Genomic DNA, 27,279 nt, shown 5'->3' on the forward strand with positions numbered 1-27,279 from the left:
GGTTGCATTGGGGGACGAGGTAGGGGTGTCCTCTCTCCCTGCTACTCTTTGCCCTGGCGACTGAGCCCATGGCAATCACGCTCAGGGTCTCGAGGTGGTGGAGGGGTGTTGAGTGGGGGCGGAGAGGAGCACCGAGTGGATAATCTTCTGCTGTATATTTCAGAACCCGTCGGGAGTCTTGACGGGATCATGGGGACCTTTGGTCTTTTTGTCAGCTATATAAGTTCAACATGGGGAAAAGTGAGATATTCCCAATTAATGTCCGGGGACAGGAGAGGAGTTTGGGGGAGGCTGCCGTTTTGGTTAGTAGGTGCGAGGTTTTGTTACCTTGGGATACAAGTAGCACAGAGTTGGGCTTAGCTGTATAAATTGAATTTGGCGTAGTTGGTGGAAGAAATGAAGTCGGATTTTAAGAGTGAGAATGTGCTGCCACTGTCGTTGGTCGAGTCCAGACGGTGTTACCGAAGTTTTTGCTGTGTTTCAGAAATTCCCAGTCTTTGTGCCCAAGTCGTTTTTTAGCATGGTTAATGGGTGAATTTGAGGTTTGTGAGGGCGGTAAGCCTCCATGGGCTAGGAGGGAGTTCTTGGGGGGGGGGGGTTGGCATTGCCAAACTTGCAAAACTATGATTGGGAAGCAAACATTACAATGGTTAGGAATTGGGCGGTGGAGGTGTGGTCGACGTGGGGGCAGATGGAGGAATGTAAAGGGACCAGCTTGAGGGCACTATTGTTGGTGGTCCTTCCATTCTTGCCGGCCAGGTACTCCACGAGCCCAGTGGTAGTATCAGCATTGAAGGTGTGGAACCAGTGCCTGCAGCATTTTAGAATGGAAGGCATGCCCCTGTGGGTGCCGATCTGCGACAATCATTGGTTTGCTCCGGCAGGGTTGGATACGAGGTTCCGGGGGTGGCAGCAGGTGGGGATAGATTACTCGGGATTTATTTGTTGGAGGGTAGTTTGCAGATCTGGAGGAGCTGGAGGGGACATATCTGTTGCCAAAGGAGAATGGGTTCAGGTATCTGCAGGTGAGGGACTTTATCAGGAAGGAGGTGCCTTCGTTTCCGATGCTGCCACCCCCGGTGCTGAGGACAAACTTCTGTCTGAGGAGGAAATAGGAAAGGGCAAGGTCTCAGATATATATGGGAAGCTGTTGAAGAGAAAGAGTGGCCCGATGAAGGAAGTTAGGTGCAAGTGGAAAGAGAAGCTGGGGAGGGTGCCGAGGGCTGGAGTATGGAGTGAGACTCTGTGGAGCGTTAATGCTTCCATGATGTGTGCAAGACTAAGTCTCATCCAGTTTAAAGTTGCACACAGGGCTCACTTGACCGTGTCCAGGATGAGTCGGTTCTTTTCAGGGGTCGAGGATAGGTGTGGGCAGTGTGCAGGGGGGCCAGGAAACCATGTCCATTTCTTTTGGGCGTGTCAAAGGTTGATGAGATTTTGGGTGGGATTTGCCGACCATAACTGAACTTCAAGGGTTAATCTTTTTTTAGATTTTGTAGGTTCAATTCTCTCGAACTTGAGCCTGTTCAGTGGTGACTTCATTGAATTTTTCAAGATATTAAGTAAAATATAACACCTCGAGTATGGGGATATAATTTAATGGGGGGGGGGGGGGGGGGAAAAGAGTCCTATTTTGAGCGCATTTAGCAGGGTAGTTCTCGGCACTGCAACAACCCCGCTATCAGACGGTCTTGGCCTTGGCAAAGAACACCCCTTCGAGACCGCGCATTCTTCCAATTTTTAAATGCTGCCTCATCCCCTCTCCCGCCAAACCACAACTTACCTGTTAGGGGGTCCTTGAGCAACCCCCTGACCCCATCCCATAAGGGCAGGGCACTGCCCCAGGCCCGATCCTCAGCACGGACAACTTGGCACCCAGACACCTTGGCACTGTCTGCCTGGCAATGCACCTACCAGCCTGGAAGTAGTACCCAGGCAATGCCAGGGTGTCACTGCCAGGATGCCCAGGTGGCAGTGCTAGGGGGCAGTCTGGCAGTGCCAAGGTGCCCAGGGGGCAGACAGAATGCCAGGGTACACCCTGCCCAGAGCCCGACCACCCTTGGGGCCTCCGATGGCCTGGACGATTCTCCCCCTAGGTGCCATTATGCCTAGTCCACGTTTGCGTGGACCAATGCTAAACAGCGCCATGGCGAGGTCTCCCAGGCGTAGCTGTTCAGTCCCAGGCCTTGGGAGAATCTGGCGCCAACATATTTAAGTGAGCCTAACTGTTCACTTAAATATGTAAATCTGGATCACTCCCAGTGAGGGCAAGATCCAGATCACGAGATCTCGTTAATCTCGCAAGGCGTTCTGAGCATCACAAATCTCGCGAAAGGCCTCTCGCGAGATTTAATGGCCCTGTCGTGTCACTGGGCCAGACGCAACGAGGTTGTTCGACCGCGCCCAGGGTTTTTGTATTTTATTCCTGCATGGGATGTGGGTGTCACTGGCTGGGCCAGTATTTATTGCCCATACTCGAGGTGTTTGTGAACTTCCTTCTTGAACTTCTGAAGTTCATGTGTTGTAGGAATACCCAGAGTGCTGTTGGGAAGGGAGTTCCAGGATTTTGACCCAACAACAGTGAAGTATTGGTGATGTAGCTCCAAGTCAGGATGGTGTGTAGCTTAGAAGGAATCTGCAGATCGCAGTGTTCCCATGAATCTGCTCCCCTTGTTCAACCTGGTAGAGGTTGCCAGTTTGGAAAGTGCTGCTGAAGGAACCTGCAGTGCATCTTGTAAATGGTACACACTCCTGCTAATGTGTATTGGTGGTGGAGGAACTGATGTTGAAGGTGTGTAAGGGCTAGCAATCAAGTGTGCTGCTTTGTCCGGGATGGTGTCCAACTTCTTGTGTTGTTGGAGCTGCACTCATCCAGGCATGTGGAGTATATCCTCTGACTAATGCCTTTTAGATAGTGGCAGGCTTTGGGGAGTCAGGAGGCGAGATATGCGCCTCAGAATTCTGACCTGCTCTTGTAACCACAGTATTTATATGTTTGGTCCAGTTCAGTTTCTGGTCAATTCTGGTAATTCCCAGGGTAGAGATAAATTATTTCTGCTGGTTTGGGTGTCGAGGACTAGGGGGAGTTGTCTAAAAATTAGAGCCAATTCTGTTAGGAGTGAAATTAGGAAATGTTTCTTCACACCACGGGTGCAAGAAGTTTGGAACCCACTTTTGCAAACAGCAATTGGTGCTTGATCACCTGTTAATTTTAAAATGGAGATTGATAGATTTTTGTTAGGCAAAATATTAAGCAATATGGGACAAAGAGAGATATATGGAGTTAGGTTGCAGGTCAGCCATGATCTGACTAAATGATGGAACAATGCTCAATGAGCATTGGAATAGGAATGGGAATAAGCCAGTCACCAAGGACACCCTATACGGCTGACATTTAGAGTCTCCAGAGATTGTTTTGGGCAATGGCACCAGAGGGCATAAACTCCCCTTCTCCAAACCCAAAATTCCATTCAGTGGTGATTCAAGTGCAGCTGTACAGCAGACCCTAGCATTAACATTGTTGTGGGACTTTAGCAGCAGAGTAAACGTCCACCATCCCACCCCATCACAACAACAAAATTCATAATTAAATGGAATATTGCAATTTACTGGTGATTTTTGTAATAGATGGTTCATTATGTTATGCAAATATTTTTTTGTGGACGTCAGTCACATTGTAAGTACAAGCCAAATTTGTGCAGGTTAGGTGGATTGGCCGTGATAAAATTGTCCCTTCATGTCCAGGGATATACAAGTTAGGGATAGGGCGGGGGGGCCCTTTCTTTCAGAGGATTGGTGCAGACTCGATGGGCCAAATGGCCTCCTTCTGCACTGTAGAGATTCTATGATTTCAGATTTTAAAGATGCTAAAGCAGCAAGGTTAAAGTCCCAGATTTTAAACATTAAATTAAGAAAAGGAAATCCATACAGTGACATTCAAAATTAAGTTATACAAATGAACCTATAATGAAAAACTATAATGAGAGCCCAGATATTACTGTTGACAACATGAGCAAACACATGTCACATTTTAGAATAAATGTCTGTATTACAATTTGGACAGAGAAATGTCTTGTGAGCTTATTCAATACTAGCTCACTAATGCAGGTATTACCAACATTATATTCTAGGCTATGGGACAATACATTGTCACTTGATATATAACTACTACTGACAATAGGAGAAGAAATAACTCTGTTCCAATATGGCCACATGAGGGATTGGACCACATGTGAATTTTTGAACTGAGAGACTAGCAGGTGTCACGAGTGTCATAGTCATAGAGTGGGGATGCCTCTGATGAAATATTCAAATATAGACTCTAGATGGAGCAGGTTCAATGCCCCACTGGCCTTTTCCCCACATGGGGAAAACAGGACATGGTTATTAAAATCAATCTGTCCCTCCTTGAATTGAGGTTCACATTCTTCATCTCTAGCCTGTCAGTAACTCTTTGGACACAAGGGAGGATAAGAAGTGTCCAGGCTGTGACAGTGCCACAGTGGAATAGCCCACCAATTCCTTTTCAAACAAATGACTGCAGAACTATACCCCAAGGTAACCCACTATCTTGGAGTGGGAGAGAAGGGTGTAGAAAAAGGAAGGGGCTGTGGGTTTGTTATTGGGAGGAATGTAGAGGAGTTAGAGGAGAAAATTCCTGAAAAGTGAGTGCATAAAAGCAATACAACCTGCTTAATATTAGTATTTCAAAAAGTAGGATATGAAGTAAATACAACCACCCCATTTTTACCCAACTGCAAAGTGTCAGCATTATGTTTCTGGCTGTAGATCGGATGTCAGATGATATTATTTTCAACAATGTGCAGCTGCAGTCAAGTATTAATAATACTCAAACCAACTCAACAACAATGTGGCATCACACCATCAAGCAGTCTGACAAACTTACAAACTCAAGATAAATCATTAAATGCATATTCAAATAAAATATTTAATGTACCAGCTGAAAACTTTCAGCAATACCTGATGATGACTTCATGTGATCTGTACTGTTCTGCTAGTGATATATGACAGCAGAAATCAGGTGGGTAGAGTTGTGATAAGCGCTTGATCAAAGAAATGTGGAGGTTTCGTTCTCGAGCAAATTCACTATACACAACAGGATTGAGCTGGAAGGCAAAATGGGAGTTGGTTTACAGATTTAAATCAAAACTGTTTTCATTTATTTCCAAATTAAAATAGCAAAGTACATAATATTTTGTGAAGCAATCAACATGCACTTTCCAAATGGCTCAACAGGCAAGCAAACAAATCAAAATAAATGGAGGCTTAATCTGAGGCACTATAATTAGTGCCAGCAGCCTTTAGTTCATAAAATAGCAAGGTGCAGGGGAGAGGGGGGTAAGTAAACAAAGCTCCTGCTCCTCATCTTCTCTGATGAGTTTTGGTACTAATGCAGGTGTGTAAATGCTGAATGAGGACAGGCGAAGCATGGTTTTGAATATCCTTTTTGTACGTTTACACAAAAAAAGGCCACTTCCCAAGAGGTCTGTCCCCAATGCAACTGCACTTAGCAAAAAATCAAACTTTTAAGGTGAGTGAGCATAGAAAAATGCCAAAAAAGTAGCCCTTTTATTCTCTCAGAGACTGCATCAACACTAGCAAAGTCTTACCAAACACATAACCAAACAAATCACAACAGCATCCCTAAATAAGGGATTAACTAAGGATTTGGGAGTAGTGAAGTAGAGAAAGGAGATAAAATTAATACAAAATGAACTGGTTTAGCATTCCCATTTCCTTAGTGCTAATTGCAATAGTCTGCACTGAAGATAGGGAACAGAAAGGGAATAGATGAGGGAGGACAATGTTAGAACCACAGAATAGTATTGTGGAGAAGGAGGCCATCGACTCATTGACTCAGCGTCAGCTCTTTTGAATGTCAATCCAATTTGGCCCATTCTCTCATTTCTTTCCCCATATCCCTGCTATTTTTTTTCTCTTCCAAGTATTTATCAAATTCCTTTTTGAACAACGCTGTAAATCTTTCCTCCCACCCTATTGAGGCAGCATTGCAAATGCTAACCATTCTTTTCCTTATGTCACCTCTAGTTATTTTGCCAATCATCTTAAATCTGTGCCCTCTGGTCATCAACTCTTCAGCCAATTGAGCGACTGCTGCTTCCGGATGTGGAAGGGGAGGGAAGAATTAGGGATATATACAAGTGGCTGGGGGAGCAGGAAGGCGAGCGGGTGGTGAAGGTCAAGGAGAAATTAAAAGCAGAGTTGGGAGGGGAGATCAATTGGGGTGGATGGATTGAGGCACTGCGTAGGGTACACGGGACCTCCTCTTGTGCAAGGATGGGCCTGATACAGATTAAGATGGTGCACAGGGTGCATATGACTAGGGCGAGAATGAGTGGGTTCTTTCAGGGGGTAACAGATGAGTGTGAGAGGTGTGGGCGGGGGTCAGCAAATCACACGCACATGTTTTGGGGGTTGGGAAAAATTGGGAAGATTCTGGGCGGGAGTGTTCGCGGTCTTAGCCAGGATAGCGGAGGAGGTGGTGGACCCGGACTCTTTGGTGGCGATATTTGGAGTTTCAGAGAAGCCGGAGCTCATGGAGAGGAGGAAGGCCGATGATGTGGCCTCCATCTCTCTGATTGCACGGCGGTGGATTTTACTGGAGTGGTGGTCGGCATCACCACCGGGGGTAGCGGCTTGGTTGGGTGACCTGTATGACTTCCTGCAGTTAGAGAAGATAAAGTAAAGTTAAGGAGCTATGCAGGGGGTTTTGAGAAAAGACGGAGGATGTTTGTGACCGTGTTTGAGGGGCTGTCCGGCGCAGCGGGGGGATGAAAGAGAGGAAAAATCTGTATAGTTGATTGTTGGGAAGTATGTTTTCCGGGGTGTTTATTTGCTGTAACCGGTTTTGATACACGTATGTAATAAAATACATTTTTTTTAAACACTGCAACGAATTGGGAAACAGTTTTTCTTCATTTACTCAACTTAAATCCTTCATGATTTTAAACAGCTCTACCAAATCCCCTCTTTGCTTATAGATCTACGATCTGATGTGCGGCACAATAGTACAGTGGTTAGCTCTGCTGCTTTACAGCGCCAGGTTCGATTCCCGCTTGGGTCACTGTCTGTGCGAAGTCTGCACGTTCTCGCTGTATCTGCGTTGGTTTCCTCCGGGTGGAGTTTCCTCCCACTCCCGAATGAGGTGCTGGTTAGGTGAATTGGACATTCTGAATTCTCCCTCTGTGTACCCAAACAGGCGCCGGAGTGTGGCGACTAGGGGATTTTCACACTGACTTCACTATGGTGTTACTGTAAGCCTACTTGTGACAATAATAAAGATTATTATTATTACTATGGCAAACAATCCCAACTTCTGCAGTCTATTCACAGACCTGTAATCAATCATCTTGGACCAATCCAGTAAATCTCTCTGTACCTTCTCCAAAGCCTTCAAGTCCGTCCTGATGTATTGGACATAACATTCAATCTGAAGACAAACTCTATTTTCTGTACCAGTTTAGCTTAACTTGCTCCCTTTTGGACCATGTCTCTATTTACCAAGCCCAGTATTCCATATGCGTCATTAACAATCTACTAAATATGGGGGAAACTGCAAGGCAGAAATATTTTTCTGAATTTCAGGTATTGAGGAAACAAGTCATATACAAAGCAGAAATGTTGAAGCACTTAATAATAAAGAAACCTTCAATTCATTCTCATCCCTTTTTTGAGCTACAACAGAGGATTAAATGGTAAAGCATTTCCATTGCTCTTCTTGACTTAATATTTTGCAGGGTTTTTGGGGAATAACGAAGAGATGCAGTAATGACTTTACTTTCTTGTCACTTGACAAACCATATACTAACTCAGACCTAACAGTGCATCTCATTTTGGCAACTAGAAGCTGCAAGTGACTACACACTAAAACTAGCCTCCCTTACACTTGTGTGTGGAAAAATGGTAATGAAACCTTATTTAAACATAGAGTACCTTGGAGCTTCAATGTACAAATATTCACTCTTTGCATCCCAATCTAAAAAATGCCTCATAGAACCAAACACTTCCAAGTCAAATTTGGCAATATCTGGGAGTGAGATGTTTCCACAGCCACCAGCACTGCATCAACAATTGTTAGACAGGAGGCATGATTCAGTAGATTGAGTCAGTCTGTGTCAGCTTTTCCTCTCCAACTAGCTCCCAAGATCGAGCACCTCATATGTATGCATTAACGATCAGCAGAGACTGATTTGCTCGGTTTTCAAAATAATCTTCACACGTACATCATGTCAAGACTAAAGCTCGCAAATTCTAGGAGAGAAAATGTTAACCTGCGGTTGATGAGAGATAAATGAATTACCTCCAGAAAGGGGAAAAGGCTGCCGCCAAATGCCCTCAAAAGGAAGAAGATAGTCCCTTCTCCCCACAGAGAGAAAAAGATTGCCCCCAGATGTCCTCAGAAGGTAAAGATAGTCTCGTCTGCCTGAGAGGAAACGGTGATCCAGTGTTCTCCGATGAAAAGGAAGCACCCAAATGGAAAAAAACTATTTAGCAAGCTTTTATTTTTACACTAACTTATTATTTGAAGCCTCTGAATAGGCAATAACAGAAGACTGCGTACATGATTAGATTTTTCTCTCTATCTTCTGCCGAATAACCTGGACAACCCGGTAGCAAAGTAGTTAGCACTGTTGCTTCGCAGCGCTAGGGTCCCAGGTTCGATTCCAGGCTTGGGTTACACTGTGTGCGGAGTCTGCACGTTCTCCCCAAGTCTGCGTGGGTTTCTTCCGGGTGCTCCAGTTTCCTTCCACAGTCCAAAGATGTACAGGTTAGGTGGATTGGCCATGCTAAATTGCCTTAGTGTCCAAAAAAGATTAGGTGGGGTTACAGGGATAGGGCGGTGGTGGGGTGCTCTTTCCAAGGGCCGGTGCAGACTCGATGGGCCGAATGGCTTCCTTCTGCATTGCAAATTTAATGATCCTAAGATGCCTCGGCAATGTTCATCCTGCAAGAAAAATTATTGATGGGGCTAATCCAAATGTAGAGAATAATTATCTGGAGGAAAATGCTTCCATAACCAATAAAGATATGTGCACATATTTTTACAGTCTAACTGACCTGGGACAGTTGCCTAATGTATCGAGCCAGTTAAGGCATTTCCAGCTGCATCTTACTTACTCCTTATGCTGAGCAAAAGCAATGCTTCGCCAGACATTTTATCTAATATTGTTCGGGGAATTAGTTCAGTTTAGCGGAAGCTTTGAGCATTTCAAACAGCTGCCATTTACTGTAAAAACACTGCAGTATCTGAAGTTTTTTTTAATCTAATGGGAATGAGTCAATTCAGTAAGACATTATAAATTAATCTAATAGCTCTCCTGCAGCAGAGGTGTAACCAAATTCAATCCACACAAAGGGTCAAAAATCATTGAATAAGTCTTTGCAATGAAGTGAGATTCTTGTGTCACAATGTGCTTTAGTCTAAGAATTATGTCAAGGAGTTGAAAACAATGGGGTCATGTAGCTTCAGTTCAATTTTAACTGCCAATTGATACAGTACGATTTTGGCTACTGCATCTTGGCAGAGGTTGAACACCTGGAGTGGTCAGAAGCAACCATGGCACTATGGAGGTGGAAGGAGTCATCAACCTCAGTTTTCCTCCAGGCATTCGAACAAACACATACAGGGCACCTGTAGCTAGATGCAGGCTTTGAACCTTGAAATTATGTGGCAGAGCTTCATATGCCAGGTCAATGTAGTGGAGGTAACTCAGTCATGGTCGCCATATGTACACACAAACAGATATTCAAAGAGAAGGAACAAAAATAGTTCCAGATCTAAAATCAACTCACTGAAAAAAACCAACAGCTTCAATTTTGAATTTTAAAAAGATTGGTAACATTGAATGAAATAGACAAAGTTGGTGAGGGTAGTGTTGTTAATGTCGTGCACATGGACTCAAAAGTTGTTTGACAAAGTGCCACAGAACAGACTTGTTAGCAAAATTAAAAAGTTTAAGACACAGTATCGGCATAGATACAAAAGAGCCAGAAAGCCGGTGGTGAATGCTTATATTTCAGTTAGAGGGAGATATATGGTGGAGTTCCCCATGGTTGGTTTTAGGACTACTCTTTTTGATATATATTAATGACCTAGACTTAGGTATATAGGTCATAATTTCAAAGTTTGCAGATGACACAAACTCAGAAATGTCGTCAACAATGTGGAATAAAGAAATAGGCTTCAGGAGTCATAGGCACATTGGTGTTTTGGCTGATGAAATTTAATTTTTAAATGTGAAATTACATTTTGGTAGGAAGAAGTCGTAGTAATATGAACAAAATGTATGAGTTTCAACAGTTAGAGGAACAGAACAATCTTGGGGTATAGGCACACAAATATTTGACGGTGACAATTCACATTTATATGGCACATTTTAACATTGTAAAATATCCCAAGCTGCTAAAACCAGAACAAAATCAACATTTTTGGCACAGAACCAGAGGAGGGAAAATCAGGAAAGAGAGGTGGGTGTTTAGAAGCATTTGAAAAGAGGAGGGGCAAGAGTGCTTTAGGGAGGCAATTCCAGAGCTAAGGGCCAAGCAGAAAGTACCAATGAGGGGGTCACATGATGTGGGCATGGGGGCAGCTGCGTTTTCGCAAGTATAGCTCTGCTCATCTTGTATTCCTTTATTTTATCTTGCTGCACATTTCATATTTGTCTTTTCTTGTAATACATGTCATCACTATGCCCCTGGAGGATCCTGATTAATGTTTTGCGAAGAGGAGCGGTTGAAGTGGGCTGAGGTGGGGCAGCTTGCAGTGAAGCTGTTGCTGGTGAGCAGGCTTTCGCTTCAGCAATGCTGTGTGCAGCCAAACGATGGCCACCATCGAGAATGTTGCTCTGGACGAATATCTTGGCTCTGTGATGCAAGTCTTTGGGGCTCACTCTGAAGATTTGGGAGAATGGTGGATGCGCATGAGAGTCCTTGCATTTGGAAGAGCACTTTCCCTGGTAAGGGCCCACCTTCGAGACATTGAGATGCTGCTGTATGGCGTGGAATTAATCCTGACGACTTCGGGAGGTAGGAGCAGGGCAAGGTGTCCGTGAACCCAGTTCCTGCTGAGAAGTGGGAGGAGAGTACCTGATTGAGTTTAAAGATTGGCTGCCATGCTTTAGTAATCTTGATTTGTAAGCTGGTGCAGCAGGTTCAAAGGAACACTGAGTATTCAATTTTCGAAGCCTGGGGTCGGGTGGGTCCCCCAACCACTGGCCCTATAGTATCCTATCCTCGATGCTCATCGAGTGGGTTTGGAGGTGGCCAAGTGGGTCGAGTCATCCCCTCCAGCCGGGGACTAGACTGGGGGTTGGTTGGGCACCAGCATTGTGGAAGTGAAGGTGCTCCATTCATTGGAATCCTTGAAAGATCATGAGGAGTGTTCATTGGTCCCGTCTTTGCATCAACCTTCTTGAGCAACATAAACGGTGTCATTATCCTGCAATTCTTCTATAATCCTGGACATTACTCCTTTGTGATTATGTTATTGATTATTTATTGTTATCTTTTCTTTTGCACAGGTGTGCAAAACGGCAGCACGAGGCGAGTATCGTCTGTTTTTCAATTCTAGCCAAAATCATATTGAGTAGATGAGAGAGATGATCTGTGCACAGTATCACTCTTTTGTTATTATGTTGTAATCCTTGTGGTTATGGAGAGTGCCTTTTTGACAGTCTTACCTTGTTTATAACGAAGATGAGTGGAGTCAGGGCGGGGTGATTGGTGGATGTTGGGAGTGGATTTGGATGATGGGGTTAGTTCAGTCCGCACAGAGATCGAGGATAGAGCCCCCCCCCCTCCCCCCAAGGCACCCAATTGTTGGGTATCTTGATGATTCTTCTTCTCTTCTGTGTGGGGTCTCCCCAGCTGGGGCTGGTCTAATCATCCTTTTTTTCTTTCAGTGCACTGCCCTGGATGTGGTTGGAGAGGTCCAGCTGGGGTGTCCTGGAGGCATTGTGTCAGGAGGTGCTGGGCTAGGCCAAGTCGGGTGCTGTGGCTGGTAGCCTATTGTCTCCAGAGCTTCCCAAGCTTCAAGGGACGTTCTGAGAGGCTGGGTATTGAGAGGCCTGTGGTTGAGCAGAGTCCTGTATTTTAGTTGACATCCTGTTGCCCCCCTGGGGGGTGGGCCACTTTGTTGGTTGATGAGCAGCCTGTTCACTTCCTTATTGATGTGTGGTCGGCGTGCGTCAGGGAATTATGGAACCAGTGTATGGCCGTGATCCTTTGTTATCCTGCAGTTTATGGCTGGTAGCTCAAGCTCTTTTTCCACTCTGTTTTTCTTGGGAGGCCCTTAAAGCTTGATCAAAATCCGAATATGTTGCTGCCGGTCTTCTCTGTACAAATAATGGAATGTTGGTTCTGTACTGGGCCTGATTCTAGAGTTAAGTTGCATTGTGTGCAACTCCCCTTTAGAACTGGGTTTTTTGTGTATTTCCTTTGTTTTCTTTTCTTTTGTAAGGGGGAGTATAAAGAATCAGAGATTGATTCCTGCATAAGTGCAGACAGGGCTGGTATCCAAGGGGAAGAGGCTGTGCTATGTCATCAGTACCTTTGGTACTGCTAGAGATGCGGGCACATATGCATTGGTGCATGCCCAAACATGGCGCGGACAATTTATCCTGAAGCAGACGTGTCATGGAAAGGTGTGCATCATTTTACCATGTTTTCGTGGCTTCATCCTGTTTCTCCCTTGGTCTCTGTGGGGCATCTCAAGACATCTAGCTATGTCTAATGATTCAAGCCAGTTATAATGTTGTTCCCCTGTTCACCTCTGTATTCATGAATGTGGAATTGTTTTTTCCCTTGCGCACAGCGATGTATTTATTTTGTACTTTTGTTGTATTGTTTGCAAAAATGTAAAACCTTAATCGATGGTGCAGCAATTAAAATCAGGGATGCACGGTCTGCAAAATTGGAGTGCAAACATTTTGAAGACTTATAGGGCTGAACAAGGTTACACAGATAAGGCGGGTGACCTCATGGAGGGATTATGGCACAGTGACAGTAAAGGAATGGCAATATAGTCCCAAATCAGGGTGGCGTATGTCTTGGAGGCAAAAGTGCAGGTGGTTATGTTCCCACTTGCCTGCTGCCCTCGTTCTTCTAGGCAGTAAAGATCAGGGGTTTAGGATGTGCTGTCAAAAGAGGCTTGGTGAATTGCTGCAGTGCATCTTGATGATGGTACACACTGCTACCACTATGCATCAGCGATGGAAGGAGTAAATGTTTAAGGTAGTGGATGAAGTACCAATCAAGCTACTTTGTTTTGGACGGTATTGAGCTTCTTAAGTGGTGTTAGAACTGCATTCATCCAGGCAAGTGGAAAATATCCCTTCGCATTCCTGACGTTGATAGGTGATTCAGCAATATTAATGCCACTGAATGGCATTCTCATTGAATGGCAGAGCACACTTAATGGGCCAAATGGCCTACTGCTGCTCCTATGTCTTATGGAATGTCATGATGTGGAGATGCTGGCGTTGGACTGGGGTGAGCACAGTAAGAAGTCTTACAACACCAGGTTAAAGTCCAACAGGTTTGTTTCGAATCACTAGCTTTCGGAGCACTGCTCCTTCACCTGAGGAATTATGGAATGTCATGGGGAGATGGTTAGATCCTTGCCACTTATCAGAGCAAGCCTGAATGTTGTCCAATTCTTGCTGCACATGGGAATGGATTGGTTTGTTATCTGGAGAGTTACAAATGGCACTGAACACTTGTGCAATCAACAAATGTACCCACTTTTGACCTTATGATAGAAGAAAGGCCGCCATTAACGAACAACCAAAAGATGGTTGGTCCCAGGACAATACCTTAAGAAACTCCTGCAGCAATGTCCTGGAGCTGAAATTATTGACCAACAACCACAACCATCTTATTTTATTCTAGTTATGACTCCAGCCAGTAGAGTGTTTGCCCCACATTCCCATTGGCGTCAATTTTTCGAGGGATCCTTGAAGCCATGCTTGGTCAAATACTGCTTTAATGGCAGTTACTCTCACTCACCTCTGGAATTCAGAACTTTTGTTTGGAACTCAATGAGGTCTAAAGCCGAGTGACGCTGGCAGAACCCAAACTAAGCATCAGTGAACAGGTTATTTTGAGTAAGTGTTTTTTGTGTTTTTTCTAAGTGGGTCTGTACTCGATGGAGTTTAAAAGGATGAGGGGGGATCTCATTGAAACTTACAAACTACTGAGAAACCTAGATAGAGTGCACGTGGAGAGGATGTTTCCACTAGTGGGAGAAACTAGAACCCGAGGGCACAGCCTCAGACTGAAGGGACGATCCTTTAAAACCGGATGAGGAGGAATTTCTTCAGCCAAAAGGTAGTGAATCTGTGGAATTCACTGCCGCAGAAGGCTGTGGAGGCCAAGTCACTGGGTATCTTTAAGATAAAGTTAGATAGGTTCTTGATTCATAAGGGGATCAGGGGTTCTGGGGAAAAGGCAGAAGAATGGGGATTAAAAACATATTAGTCATGATTGAATGGCGGAGCAGACTCGAAGGGCCAAATGGCCTAATTCTGCTCATATGTCTTATGATCTTATGGTCAGGGCATACCTGGGAAATTTTGCAAATGCTGGGTAGATGCCAATGTCATAGCTATACCAGAACAGCTTGGCTTAGGGTTCAGCTAGTTCCGGAACACACAACATCGATACTACAGCTAATGTTGTCAGTGCCTTTGCTGAATCAAGTGCCTTCAGCTATTTCTTCATATCACCGGGTGTTGGACTGCCTGCAGACTAGAATTGACAATGAAGGGGGACCACAGGAGGAGGCAGAGATGAATCAACCGCTCTTGATCCACTTGGCACTTCTGGTTGAAGATGACTGCAAATTGCAAATGCTCGACAGACAGGGCTCCTTAACCATTGAGAATGGGAATGTTTTTAGAGACTGCTTCCTCGGTTAATTGTTTAATTGTCCATTCTATACATGACTCGATGTAACAGGAGTGCAGAGCTTTGATCTGATACATTGGCTGTGGGATCGCTTAGCTCTGTCTATAGCATACTGCCTCCACTGTTTAGCTTGCATGCAGTCTTGTGTTGAAGCTTCACAAGGTTGGCAACTCATTTTTAAGTATGCCTGGTGCTGCCCTGTCATGATGTCCTCCACTTCTCATTGAACCAGGGTTGGTCCCCTGGCTCGATTGTAATGGTAGAGTGAGGGACACGCTGGGCCATGAGGTTAGACTGTGGATAAATACAATTCTGTTGCTGCTGATGGCCCAAAACACCTTGTGAATGCCTAAGTTGTGAGCTGCGTGATCTGTTCTGAAGCATAGTGTCACACAGTCATGACTATATTGCTTGACTAGCCTGTGAAACAGTTGTCCCAAATTTGGCACAAGTCTTCAGAGGACAACTTGGCAGGGTTGACTGGGCAGAATATGCCTATTGGTTCCGCAGCCTCAGTCGATCTGAGGTGGTCTGTCCAGTTTAATATTTATTCGACTTTTCAGTCGCAGTTTGGTACAACTGAATGGTTCACGAGGCAATTTCAGAGGGCAGTTAAGAGCCAACCACATTGCTGTGTGTCTGGAGTCACAGGTAGGCAGACTGAGTAAGGTGGCAGATTGCTTCCCCTGAAAGATATTAGCGAATCAAATATTTTTTTCCCAATAGGTTCATGATAATTATTCATTAGTTAGAAAAGCTTTTTAAATGCAAACTGTAAATATATTAATTCAATTTAAATCCCTACAGCTGCAATGATGGGGTTTGGACCCTTATCTCCGGTGCATAAATCCAGGCCTCTGGATTACCAGTAACGTTACCACAATTCTACCCGTGCTCTAGAATAGTACCAGGGATCACGGACTTCTATTACATGGAGGGGTTGGAAAAGCTAGGGTGGTTCTCCTTTGAGCAGAGATGGGTCAGGCGCATATTTGATAGAGGTGTTCCAAATCAGAAATGCATTTGATAACGAGAAAATAAGAAGAAAATGTTTGTCTTCATGTTTAAAAGAAGAATATACTTGCATTGGAGGTGGTAAAGCCTTGGGATGGGAGGGATGTCCTGTGATGAGACACTGAGGAAATTGGACCTATATCATCTTTATTTTGAAGAATGGGAGGTGATCTCATTGAAGCGCACAAGATTCTGAAGGCCCTTAATCGTGTAGATGTTGAGAGATTGCTTCCATTGGCCAGGGAATCTAAAAAATGGGGGCGCAGTCTCAGGATAAGGAAGCAATAATTTACGACTAAGATGAGAAATTAATTCGCTCAAAGGGTTGCGATTCTTTAGAATCCTTTACCTCAGAAGATTGTGGATGCTCCATTATTGAAAACATTTAAGGTTAGAATGGAAAGATATTTTGTCTCTCAGGGGATCAATGGGATGGGGAAGCAAGCAGGAAAGTGGAGTTGAAGCCCAAGATCAGCAATGAACGTACCGAATGGCAGAGAAGGCTCAATATAATCTTTATTATTGGCACAAGTAGGCTTACATTAACACTGCAATGAAGTTACTGTGAAAATCCCCTAGTCGCCACACTACGGCGCCTGTTCGGGTACACTGAGGGAGAATTCAGAATGTCCAAATACGCCAAGCGGTCTACTCCTATTCCTATTTTTTGTATTCTTGCGAGTGAGACAAATTGAATAACTCTACTGAAGAGCTAGCACAGGCATAATTGGCATCCTTCTCTGGTGTAGCACCCTATTATTCAATGATTAAAAACATTTGTGATTGATGGGATGGATATAAAAAGCTCTTTGTACAAAACCAGGAAAGAACTATATAATCAACCAAAGAAACCACAATTTGAACAGAAGAGAAATGGTTCAGTTCATTGAAAAAAATGTTGTTTGTAAATCACTCTTTCATTGCAGCCATGTCTCTTAAGTCGCAGGAAATGATTGCTGTTCCATTCAGCACCTACACCCATATAGGAAAATAATAATAATTCTTATTATTACAAGTCCAAAGATGTGCAGATTAGGTAGATTGGCCATTCAAAATTGCCCTTAGTGTCCAAAATTGCCCTTAGTGTTGGGGGAGGTGGGGGGGATTACTGGGTTATGGGGATAGGGTGGAGGTGTGGGCTTGTGTAGGGTGCTCTTTCCAAGAGCCGGTACAAACTCGATGGGCCGAATGGCCTCCTTCTGCACTGTAAATTCTATGATGATTCTATGAAGTATGCTTACAATAACACTGCAATGTAGCTACTGTGAAAAGCCCCTAGTCGCCACATTCTGGCATCTGTTCGGGTACACAGAGGGAGAATTCAGAATGTCCAATTTACCTAACAGCATGTCTTTCGGGACTTGTGGAAGGAAACCGGAGCACCCGGAGGAAATCCACGCAGACACAGGGAGAATGTGCAGACTCCGCATAGACAGTGACCCAAGCCGGGAATCGAAACTGCGAACTACTGTGCTCCCGTGCCGCTGAGCACAGTAAACCACATGTTTTTCCCCCAGTATATTTTGCCTTGTTCTGGAAGCATACCTCAATTTCTTCTCTCTCAAGCAGCTGTCTACATGAAAAACATATATAGTATTCTGCTTCTCTAAAATCCCTCTCTTTATTCATCACTGACATATCTGTTATCCAGAAGACATCTTTCCTTAACAACATCTGACTCCCATTCCCCACCGCCAAAGTTTTCTGTATTTCATTAACACTCCCACTCAATCTGTCTATGATTCTCCTACCCCAAGTGTATATTTGCAATCATCCTGCCAGCTGGTACACCCAGGTCTCTGTGGCTGGCTGATGTTGCCAGCGTTTAAATTCAACACACTTTGAAGAGAGTGCACTTAAAAAACAAAGCATTTAAAAACAAATCCATTCCTTCTCGCAGAAGGAAATGATTCCACCAACACTTCATACAGCCAGAGCTTGGCAGAGACATGGTATGATGCATGTTTCAGTTTGATACTAAATGCCCCAAAAGGTAGTATACAACTTCTGGAAGTTATTTGTTGTTTTTAAATAGTACATTGCTACAATAATCAAAATATGGATTCAGGGCAACATTTAACAAATATGCCAGAAACAAATTTTTGGATTCCATCTCCTCCATCTTCAATGGTCCCAAGCACCCATGATGTCTTGTGGGTATGACATCAGCCTGGAAACTTCAGGTTCTATCCCCATGGAAGATGTTGTAGTTTGAGTGATTATTAATATTATCATCATTATAAGAATGTCCTGGTTTGCAGAACAGACAGTGGTTCAGAAAAGCCTTGCAAGGTAGCAAAAGTAAAAAGGCTTTTTAATTAAAAAGTGAAAGTAACTCTCAGCAATGTCCAATTTTAGTAATATCATCAACACAGCTAAAACTTAATTCTGCTATGGAAAGGAATTATAGAAATGATGAGATTTGTGTAATTGATTTTCTATTGTGGAGTTGCTGTCGGAAAATGTTGCCCTTTATACCACTGTGCTGAACGCAGAATGTGCTAATCAGAATAATCGAGGAGTAGAATACTGCAGATGCTGGTAATGTGAAATAGAAACAGAAAACGCTATTAAAAAATGCAGATTAGGCAGCATCTGCGTCGGGAGAGAAAGAGAGTTAACATTTCAGGTCGGTGACCTTTCATCAGAACTGGGAAAAGTTGGAGATATAATCGGCTTTGAGCAGGAGATGGGTGAAACAAGGACAAAAAGGTTGGAAGACGAGACTCTGAATGACAGAAAATTTAGTGCTCGAAGGCCAAAGAATATAGTGATGGGGCAAGAAAAGAAACAAACAAAAATGTGCCTAGAGCAGGTGTGCTGACTGAAAGAAACAAAATGAAACAGGCAAAGAAAAGGAAACAAAATTGGGGACAGAGTTTACAGTCTGAAACTGTTGAACACAACGTTGAATCCGCAAGGCTGTGACATGCTTAATTGAAAGATGAGATGGTGATCCTGAAGCTTACTTTGAGCCTCACTGGAACAGTGCAACAGACACTGAGGTGTCAATGTGGGAGCAAGGTGGAAAATTAAAATGACAGGTCACCAGAACTTCGGGGTCAGTCACTTAATCTGCGTTTTCTCTCTCCAATCCCACATTGGGAAGGAGTTTAAATATATAAGACTGGATTAAATTAAGTACTTGTAAATCGTTGCTTCACTTGCAAGGAATGTTTGGAGTATTCGATAGTGAGGAGAGAGGTGGTAAAAGGGTATCTCCTACATTTGCATGGAAAGATGCTGTGGGAAGGGGATGGAATGTTGTGGGTGACTGAGAAATGGGCCAGGGTATCACAAAGGGAACAGTCTCTTCGGAATGCTGAAAGGTGCAGAGGGGGGGGAAATGTGTTTGGTGGTGGCATCACACAAAAGGTGGTGGAAATGGTGCCATGTCCTGCTCTTGTTTTGAATTAGAAAACTTTAAACTTTGCTGCCAATTTCCACTCTTCTCTCAGTTTCCATGGTCCATCTTCGACTCTTCCCTTCCCTGATTTCTCGGTTTCCCCTTCTGGCTGTAGGCTATCAAATAATATTTATTACAAGCCCACCGGCCTGACTACACTGTCTCACATGGTCACTCTGTAAGGACTTCATGCCATTCCACCCCTAGCTCCTCTGCCTCCATCTCATCTGTTTCAATGATGCAACCTTCCAATATAGTGCTTCTAAATGTCTGTTTTGATATATTAGGGGGGAGAGGCTTAGAATCTGGATGAATCATACATTGGGATTGAGACTTCTCCACTTGGCTAAAGTCCACTTGACTGCCTCTCTGTCACACGAGGTGAACATTGCCCTATATCACCAATGCAGACTCTTTCTGAACCCAACTTATCCTGATATAAACAGAACATGCTGGAAAAAAACTCAGCAGGCTAGGTAGTATCAATGTTGAGAGAGAACCAGAGTTAACATTTAAGGTCTGTGATCTTTTATCAGAACAGTGAAAATTTATAGAGATCTAATTAATTTTGAGCAAGGGCTGGGTGAAACAGTGACAAATAGAAAGCTGACAATTGGTTGGATCGGACCAGATGGATGGAGTGGGTGGTATCAGGAAACTTCAAGCATATTTCAACCATGCATTATTATCAGTTAAAGGTAACAGATCAAGAAAAAACCCCAAAATAATTATCACCCAGCAAAATGTCTGAGCGATACGAGGTGGCAATTGGGAAACCAAATAGGACTTAATTTCAGAAAAGATGAGAAGCTGTGATGTAAAGACTTATGGAGGAGGTAGGAAATGACATCTTAATAAAAACCAACGAACCATAGACATTTATAGCAGAGAAGGAGGTCATGCATCCCATTGTGTCTGTGTAGGCGCGTGCTGGAGCAAACCAAAACTAATGCCACTGCTTCGCTCTTTACCCATAGCTGTGTCATCCTTGGCGCTTACTTACCCATTTCCCTTTAAAGGATGCATTTTTCTGTCTCAATCAAATCCCTAAGAAAGCATTCCATGGACCAATAACACTCTATACAGAAACTTTGCTTAACTTCTCACCTCTCCACTTACAATGCCATTTTTAAATTGATCACCTTTTGACTGTCTCATCATACCATAAGAGTTTTTTGCTGGTTAGCCTATAAAAGCTTGCTATAATTCCTCTTAATCGTCTCTGCCTCAGGAGGAACATACAAATATTTAGTCTTTCCTCAAAGGAGGTTATCCATCCTTGGCATCAATCTTTTTGGGATTTGAGGGCAAGAAATGAAAAAGATTTTAAATAAAATGTAAAAGGACACAGTGAATGAGAAATACTGCCCAAGGAATTGCAACACAGTTTAGACTTGATAAAATAAATAGAAGAACATTTTGGAAATACACAGCAGGTTTGTCGGCGTCTGTGGAAAGAAACATGGAGTTAGGATTTCGTCAGAACCATTTCCAACATCTGCAGTATTTGCTTTTAGATTTGACTTGACAAAAGCAACACTGCTGTCTGATGCACTATCAATTCCCACAAAGACGAGATTAGTGGAATAATCGAGGCTTTATTGAGCAAAGATGTTGTGCCTCCTGTAGCTGGAACCAGAATGGCTGCAGCACTGGCGAGCACACACATTTATACACCGCCTACTAGGCGGAGCCAGCAGGCAGGGATTTACCCATGTACCTCTACTATATGGCCTTGCCGTAATACATGGAATACTACTTCGTGGTGACTACCACATTCACTTTTTTTTTAAAAATATGTTTATTAAGAGTTTTTTAACAAAATTTTCAACCATACATACAAACCGCCCCCCCCACCCCGTAACAAAAAAAAAGAAAGAAAGCTCGCATAGCAAGACATGAACATGGCAAGTCAATATGATACAGAACTTTGTACATTGGATTCCTCCCGTACATGTCAGTTTTCCAGATCATTCATGTGTTTTCTTGCTCAAATGCCCCCCAGAAACCCCCCCCCCCCACACACGACAGATATACTCCCCCTCCCCCCCCAGGTTGCTGTTGCTGCTGTCCGACCTTCATCTAACGCTCCGCGAGATAGTCTAGGAACGGTTGCCACCGCCTGTATAACCCCTGCGCAGACACTCTCAAGGCAAACTTTATCGTCTCCAACTTGATAAACCCTGCCATATCATTTATCCAGGCCTCCACGCTGGGGGGGCTTCGCTTCTTTCCACATTAACAAGATCCTTCGCCGGGCTACTAGGGACGCAAAGGCCAGAATGCCGGCCTCTTTCGCCTCCTGCACTCCCGGCTCGTCCACTACTCCAAATACTGCTAGCCCCCAGCTTGACTTGACCCGGACTTTCACCACCTTAGATACTATTCCCGCAACTCCCCTCCAGAACCCCTCCAGTGCCGGGCATGACCAAAACATATGGACATCGTTCGCCGGACTTCCTGAGCACCTCCCACATCTGTCCTCCACCCCAAAGAACCTACTCAGCCTCACCCCCGTCATATGCGCTCTGTGCACTACCTTAAACTGTATCAGGCTAAGCCTGGCACACGAGGAAGAGGAATTAACCCTACTTAGGGCATCAGCCCACAGCCCCTCCTCAATCGCCTCCCCCAGCTCCTCTTCCCATTTACCTTTCAGCTCCTCTACCAAAGCCTCCCCCTATTCTTTCATCTCCTGGTATATCGCCGACACCTTTCCCTCCCCGATCCATACGCCCAAAATCACCCTGTCTTGAATCCCCTCTGCCGGGAGCAGCGGGAATTCCCTCACCTGCCGCCTCACAAACGCCCTCACTTGCATGTACCTGAAGGCATTTCCCGGGGGTAGTCCAAATTTCTCCTCCAGCGCCCCTAAGCTCGCAAACGTCCCATCGATGAACAGGTCCCCCATTCTTCTAATCCCTGCCCAATGCCAGCTCTGAAACCCCCCGTCCATCCTTCCTGGGACAAACCGATGGTTATCCCTAGTCGGGGATCACACCGAGGCTCCCAACGCTCCCCTGTGTCGTCTCCACTGCCCCCAGATCTTTAGCGTTGCCGCCACCACCGGGCTCGTGGTGTACCTTGTCGGCGAGAGCGACAACGGTGCCGTCACCAGCGCCCCCAGGCTCGTTCCTTTGCAGGACCCCATCTCCAACCTCTTCCACGCCACCCCCTCTCCCTCCATCACCCACTTACGGATCATCGCCACGTTGGCTGCCCAGTAGTAGCCACCCAAATTCGGCAACGCCAACCCTCCTCTATCCCTGCTACGCTCCAGGAACCCCCTCCTTACCCTCGGGGTCTTGCTCGCCCATACAAATCTCATAATGCTCCTGCCTACCCTCTTAAAAAAGGCCTTGGTGATCACGATTGGAAGGCACTGGAACACAAAAGAAACCTTGGGAGGATCACCATTTTAATCGACTGTGCCCTGCCCGCCAGCGAGAGTGGCAACATGTCCCACCTTTTAAAATCCTCCTCCATCTGTTCCACCAACCGCGTCAAATTAAGTTTGTGCAGTGCCCCCCAGCTCCTAGCTACCTGAATCCCCAAGTATCAAAAGCTCCTTTCCGCCCTCCTCAACGGTAGGTCATCTATCCCTCTTCCCTGATCCCCCGGATGCACCACAAAGAGCTCATTCTTTCCCACGTTGAGCTTATAGCCCGAAAAGTCTCCAAACTCCCTGAGGATCTGCATGACCTCAACCATCCCCTCCACTGGATCCGCCACATACAGCAACAGGTCCTCTGCGTACAGCGACACTCGATGTTCCTCGGACCACGCCCTTCCGTTTCCCCGACTCCCTTAACGCCATGGCCAAAGGTTCAATTGCCAATGCAAACAGCAGAGGGGACAGAGGGCACCCCTGCCTCGTCCCTCGATACAGCCGGAAATACTCCGACCTCCGTCGGTTCGTGACCACACTCGCCACTAGGGCTCTATACAGGAGCTTGACCCAACTAATAAACCCTCCCCCAAACCCAAACCTCCTCAACACTTCCCAGAGATACTCCCACTCTACTCGGTCAAAGGCCTTCTCCGCGTCCATGGCTGCCTCACTCTCTGCCTCTCCCTCCACCGATGGCATCATTATCACATTTAGGAGCCTTCACACATTGGTATTTAGCTGCCTACCCTTTACGAATCCCGTCTGGTCCTCGTGAATCACCCCCGGGACACAGTCCTCAATCCTCGTAGCCAACATTTTGACTACCACATTCACACCCTGTTAAAAAAAAAAAGAGTCCGGCGGGGGTGGTGGAAAAACATTACAAGTTCAGTCTGTCGGGGGCCTTGATCCTCCTCTGCGATCGCCTCAGTCCTGGTGGTGATGTGGGCGCCGACTTGGTCACCTGTAACTCCGGGAGCGTGCTGTCCTCATCTTCGTCACCCCTGAGTGGAACCAGTGGGAGGATGGATCCTACTGGAGCGGGGGCAGCGAGGAGGTTCGCTGGAGGGAGGGTGAATGGCGCAGGGGTGAATGAGGCAGCCAGGGGAAGGGGGGGGGCGGTGTCAGGTCGGGGGCCGTGGGTGGGGATCCAGCGGGTGCCAGGTCCCGGAGGGAGACTTGTCCTGGCGCCCGTCAGGGTGTGCCACGTAGGCGTACTGTGGGTTCGCGTGTAGGAGGTGGACTCTTTCGACCAATGGGTCCGACTTATGGGTCCGCACATGCTTGCGAAGGAGGACGGGTCCAGGAACTGTCAGCCATGTTGGGAGCGAGACCCCGGAGGTGGACTTCCTGGGGAAGGCAAACACACGTTCGTGAGGGATCTCGTTAGTCGCGGTGCAGAGGAGCGAACGGATGGAGTGGAGCGCGTCGGGGAGGACCTCCTGCCAGCGGGAGACCGGGAGATTTGTAGGCCACAGGGCCAGCAGGATGGCCTTCCAGACCGTCCCGTTCTCCCTCTCCACCTGCCCGTTTCCCCAGGGTTGTAGCTGGTCGTCCTGCTCGAGGCAATGCCCTTGCTGAGCAGGAACTGACACAGCTCATCACTCATAAAAGAAGATCCCCGATCACTGTGGATATAGGTGGGGAAACCGAAGAGAGTGAAGATACTGTGGAGGGTTTTAATGACCGTGGCAGAAGTCATATCGGGGCATGGGATGGTGAAAGGGAATCGGGAGTACTCGTCAATCACGTTTAGAAAGTACGTGTTGCGGTCGGTGGGGGGGGGGGGGGGGGAGGGGCCCTTTGAAGTCCACACTGAGGCGTTCAAAAGGGCGGGAGGCCTTCACCAGGTGCGCTCGATCTGGCCGGTAGAAGTGCGGCTTGCACTCTGCGCAGACCTGGCAGTCTCTGGTGACGGTCCTGACCTCCTCGATGGAGTAGGGCAGGTTGCAGGCCTTGACGAAATGGAAGAACCGGGTGAACCCCGGGTGGCAGAGGTCATAATGGAGAGTCCGGAGTCGGTCCACTTGTGCGTTGGCACATGTACCTTGGGATAGGGCATCAGGGGGCTCGTTGAGCTTCCCTGGGCGATACAAAATCTCACAATTGTAGGTGGAGAGCTCGATGCTCCACCTCAAGATCGTGTCGTTTTTGATCTAGCCCCGCTGTGTGTTATTGAACATGAAGGCAACTGACCGTTGGTCAGTGAGGAGAGTGAATCTTCTGCCAGCCAGGTAATGCCTCCAATGTCTCACAGCTTCTACAATGGCTTGGGCCTCCTTTTCGACAGAGGAGTGCCGAATTTCAGAGGCATGGAGGGTGGGAGGAGAAGGCCACGGACCTGCCTGGCTGGTTGAGGGTGGCGGCCAGAGCTATGTCCGATGCATCGCTCTCGACCTGAAAGGGGAGGGACTCGTCGACCGCGTGCATCGTGGCCTTGGCGATGTCTGCCGTGATGCGATTGAAGGCCTGGCGGGCCTCAGCCGCCAGGGTAAAACTGTGGACTGAATGAGTGGGCGGGCCTTGTCCGCATGATTAGGGACCCACTGGGCATAGTAGGAGAAAAACCCCAGGCATCGTTTCAGGGCCTTGGGGCAGTGGGGAAGTGGGAGCTCCATGAGGGGGTGCATGCGGTCGGGGTCGGGCCCTAGAACTCCATTTTCCACGAAATAGCCAAGGATGGCAAAGCGATTGGTGCAGAACACGCATTTCTCCTTATTGTACATGAGATTAAGGAGTTTGGCAGTCTGGAGGAATTTTTGGAGATTTGAGACATGGTCCTGCTGATCGTGGCCGCAGGTGGTGACGTTATCTAGGTACGGGAAGGTGGCCCGCAGTCCGTACCGGTCAACCATTCGGTCCATCTCTCACTGGAAGACCTAAACCCCATTAGTGACGCCGAAGGGAACCCTAAGGAAGTGATAGAGGCGGCCATCTGCTTCGAACGCAGTGTATTGGCGGTACTCCGGGCGGATGGGGAGCTGGTGGTAGGCGGACTTCAGGTCCACTGTGGAAAAGACCCGATACTGCGCAATCTGATTGACCATGTCAGCTATGCATGGGAGGAGGTACGCGTCGAGCTGCATGTACCGATTGATGGTCTGACTGTAGTCAATGACCATCCTGTGCTTCTCCCCAGTCTTTACCACTACCACTTGAGCTCTCCAGGAGCTGTTGCTGGCCTCAATGACCCCTTCCTGCAGAAGCCATTGGACCTCCGACCTGATGAAGGTCCTGTCCTGGGCACTGTACCATCTGCTCCTGGTGGCGATGGGTTTGCAATCCAGGGTGAGGTTTGCAAACAGGGTAGGTGGGTCGACCTTAAGGGTCGTGAGGCCACACACGGTGAGGGGGGTAGGGGTCCGCCGAATTTTAAGGTTAAGCTTTGGAGGTGGCATTGAATATCAAGACCAAGTAACAGGGCAGCGCAGAGGTGGGGGAGGATGCAAGTTGCTAAACTCTACGCCTTGGACGGTGAGGGTCGCGATGCAGTACCCCCGGATTTCCACGGAATGGGATCCGGAGGCCAGGGAGATTTTCTGGGTGACTGGGTGTACCGGGAGGGAGCAGCGCCTTACCGTAGTGGGGTGGATGAAGCTCTCAGTGCTCCCGGAGTCAAAAAGGCAGGTTCGTCTCGTGCCCATCGATCTTCACCGTCGTTGTTGCGGTCGCGAGGCTGTGGGGCCGGGACTGGTCCAGGTGATCGAGGCGAGCTGCGGCAGATGCTGGGAGCCCCGGGCTGGTAGGCAGTGGTGGGGGTAGCGGCAGGTGATGAATGGCCAGACGTGCAAGGGTCCTGAGACGCCGTCTAAAATGGCGCACGGGGCACACATGGCGGGGGGGCAACAAAGGTGGCGGCGCCCACGGGCCGCACATGGCTGGCGATGAGGAAGATGGCAGCGTCCCTGGGTCGCACGTGGGGGGTGCAGGAATGCCAGGCCTGGAAACAGCAGCGGCAAACAGAAACAAAGTGTCCCTTCTTCCCACATCCGTTGCAGGTCGCGCTCCGCGCTGGACAGCGCTGCCTGGGGTGTTTGTTCAGCCCGCAAAAATAGCACTTGGGGGCCCCCCAGGGTTGGCTGGCTGCCGCGCGGCGCAGGCTTGCGGTGAGCTGGAGTCGGCAGCTGGTGGGGCCCACGATGCCCACGAGGGTGGCACGAGATCGGGGGCGTATGCCTGGACGTTACGGGAGGCCACTTCTAACGAGTTAGCGAGCTGCCTAGTTCCCGCAAGATCATGCGTACCCCCTTCCAGTGGCCGCTGGCGGACGTACGCAGACCTCATGCCCGTAACAAAAGCGTCTCGAATTAAAAGTTCTGTGTGCTGGACTGCTGAAACTGCCTGGCAGTCACAGTTCCTACCTAGGATGTGCAGGGCACCCCAGAAATCGTCCAGAGACTCCCCGAGGAGTTGCTGTCTCGTGGACAGGAGGTGCCTGGCGTATAGTTGATTTACTGGTTGAACGTAATGTCCCTTCAGGAGCTCCATTGCGTCGGAGTAAGTGGGCGCATCCCGGATGAGG

General features: G+C 46.8%; 1 protein-coding gene across 5 annotated transcripts in view; it reads right to left on the reverse strand.

Annotated features, from left to right (window-relative positions):
- The window catches only part of LOC140394181 (probable helicase with zinc finger domain), a 682,830-nt gene that overhangs the window by 472,440 nt on the left and 183,111 nt on the right, over window positions 1–27,279 (reverse strand). For all 5 annotated transcript variants that reach the window (XM_072481139.1, XM_072481135.1, XM_072481136.1 and 2 more), the window contains one exon: window positions 4,981–5,126. In XM_072481139.1, coding sequence (XP_072337240.1) covers window positions 4,981–5,126 — 146 coding nt within the window. The remainder of the gene's footprint in view (window positions 1–4,980; window positions 5,127–27,279) is intronic.

Source organism: Scyliorhinus torazame, chromosome 17, assembly GCF_047496885.1.
Source record: "Scyliorhinus torazame isolate Kashiwa2021f chromosome 17, sScyTor2.1, whole genome shotgun sequence".
NCBI lineage: Eukaryota > Metazoa > Chordata > Chondrichthyes > Carcharhiniformes > Scyliorhinidae > Scyliorhinus > Scyliorhinus torazame.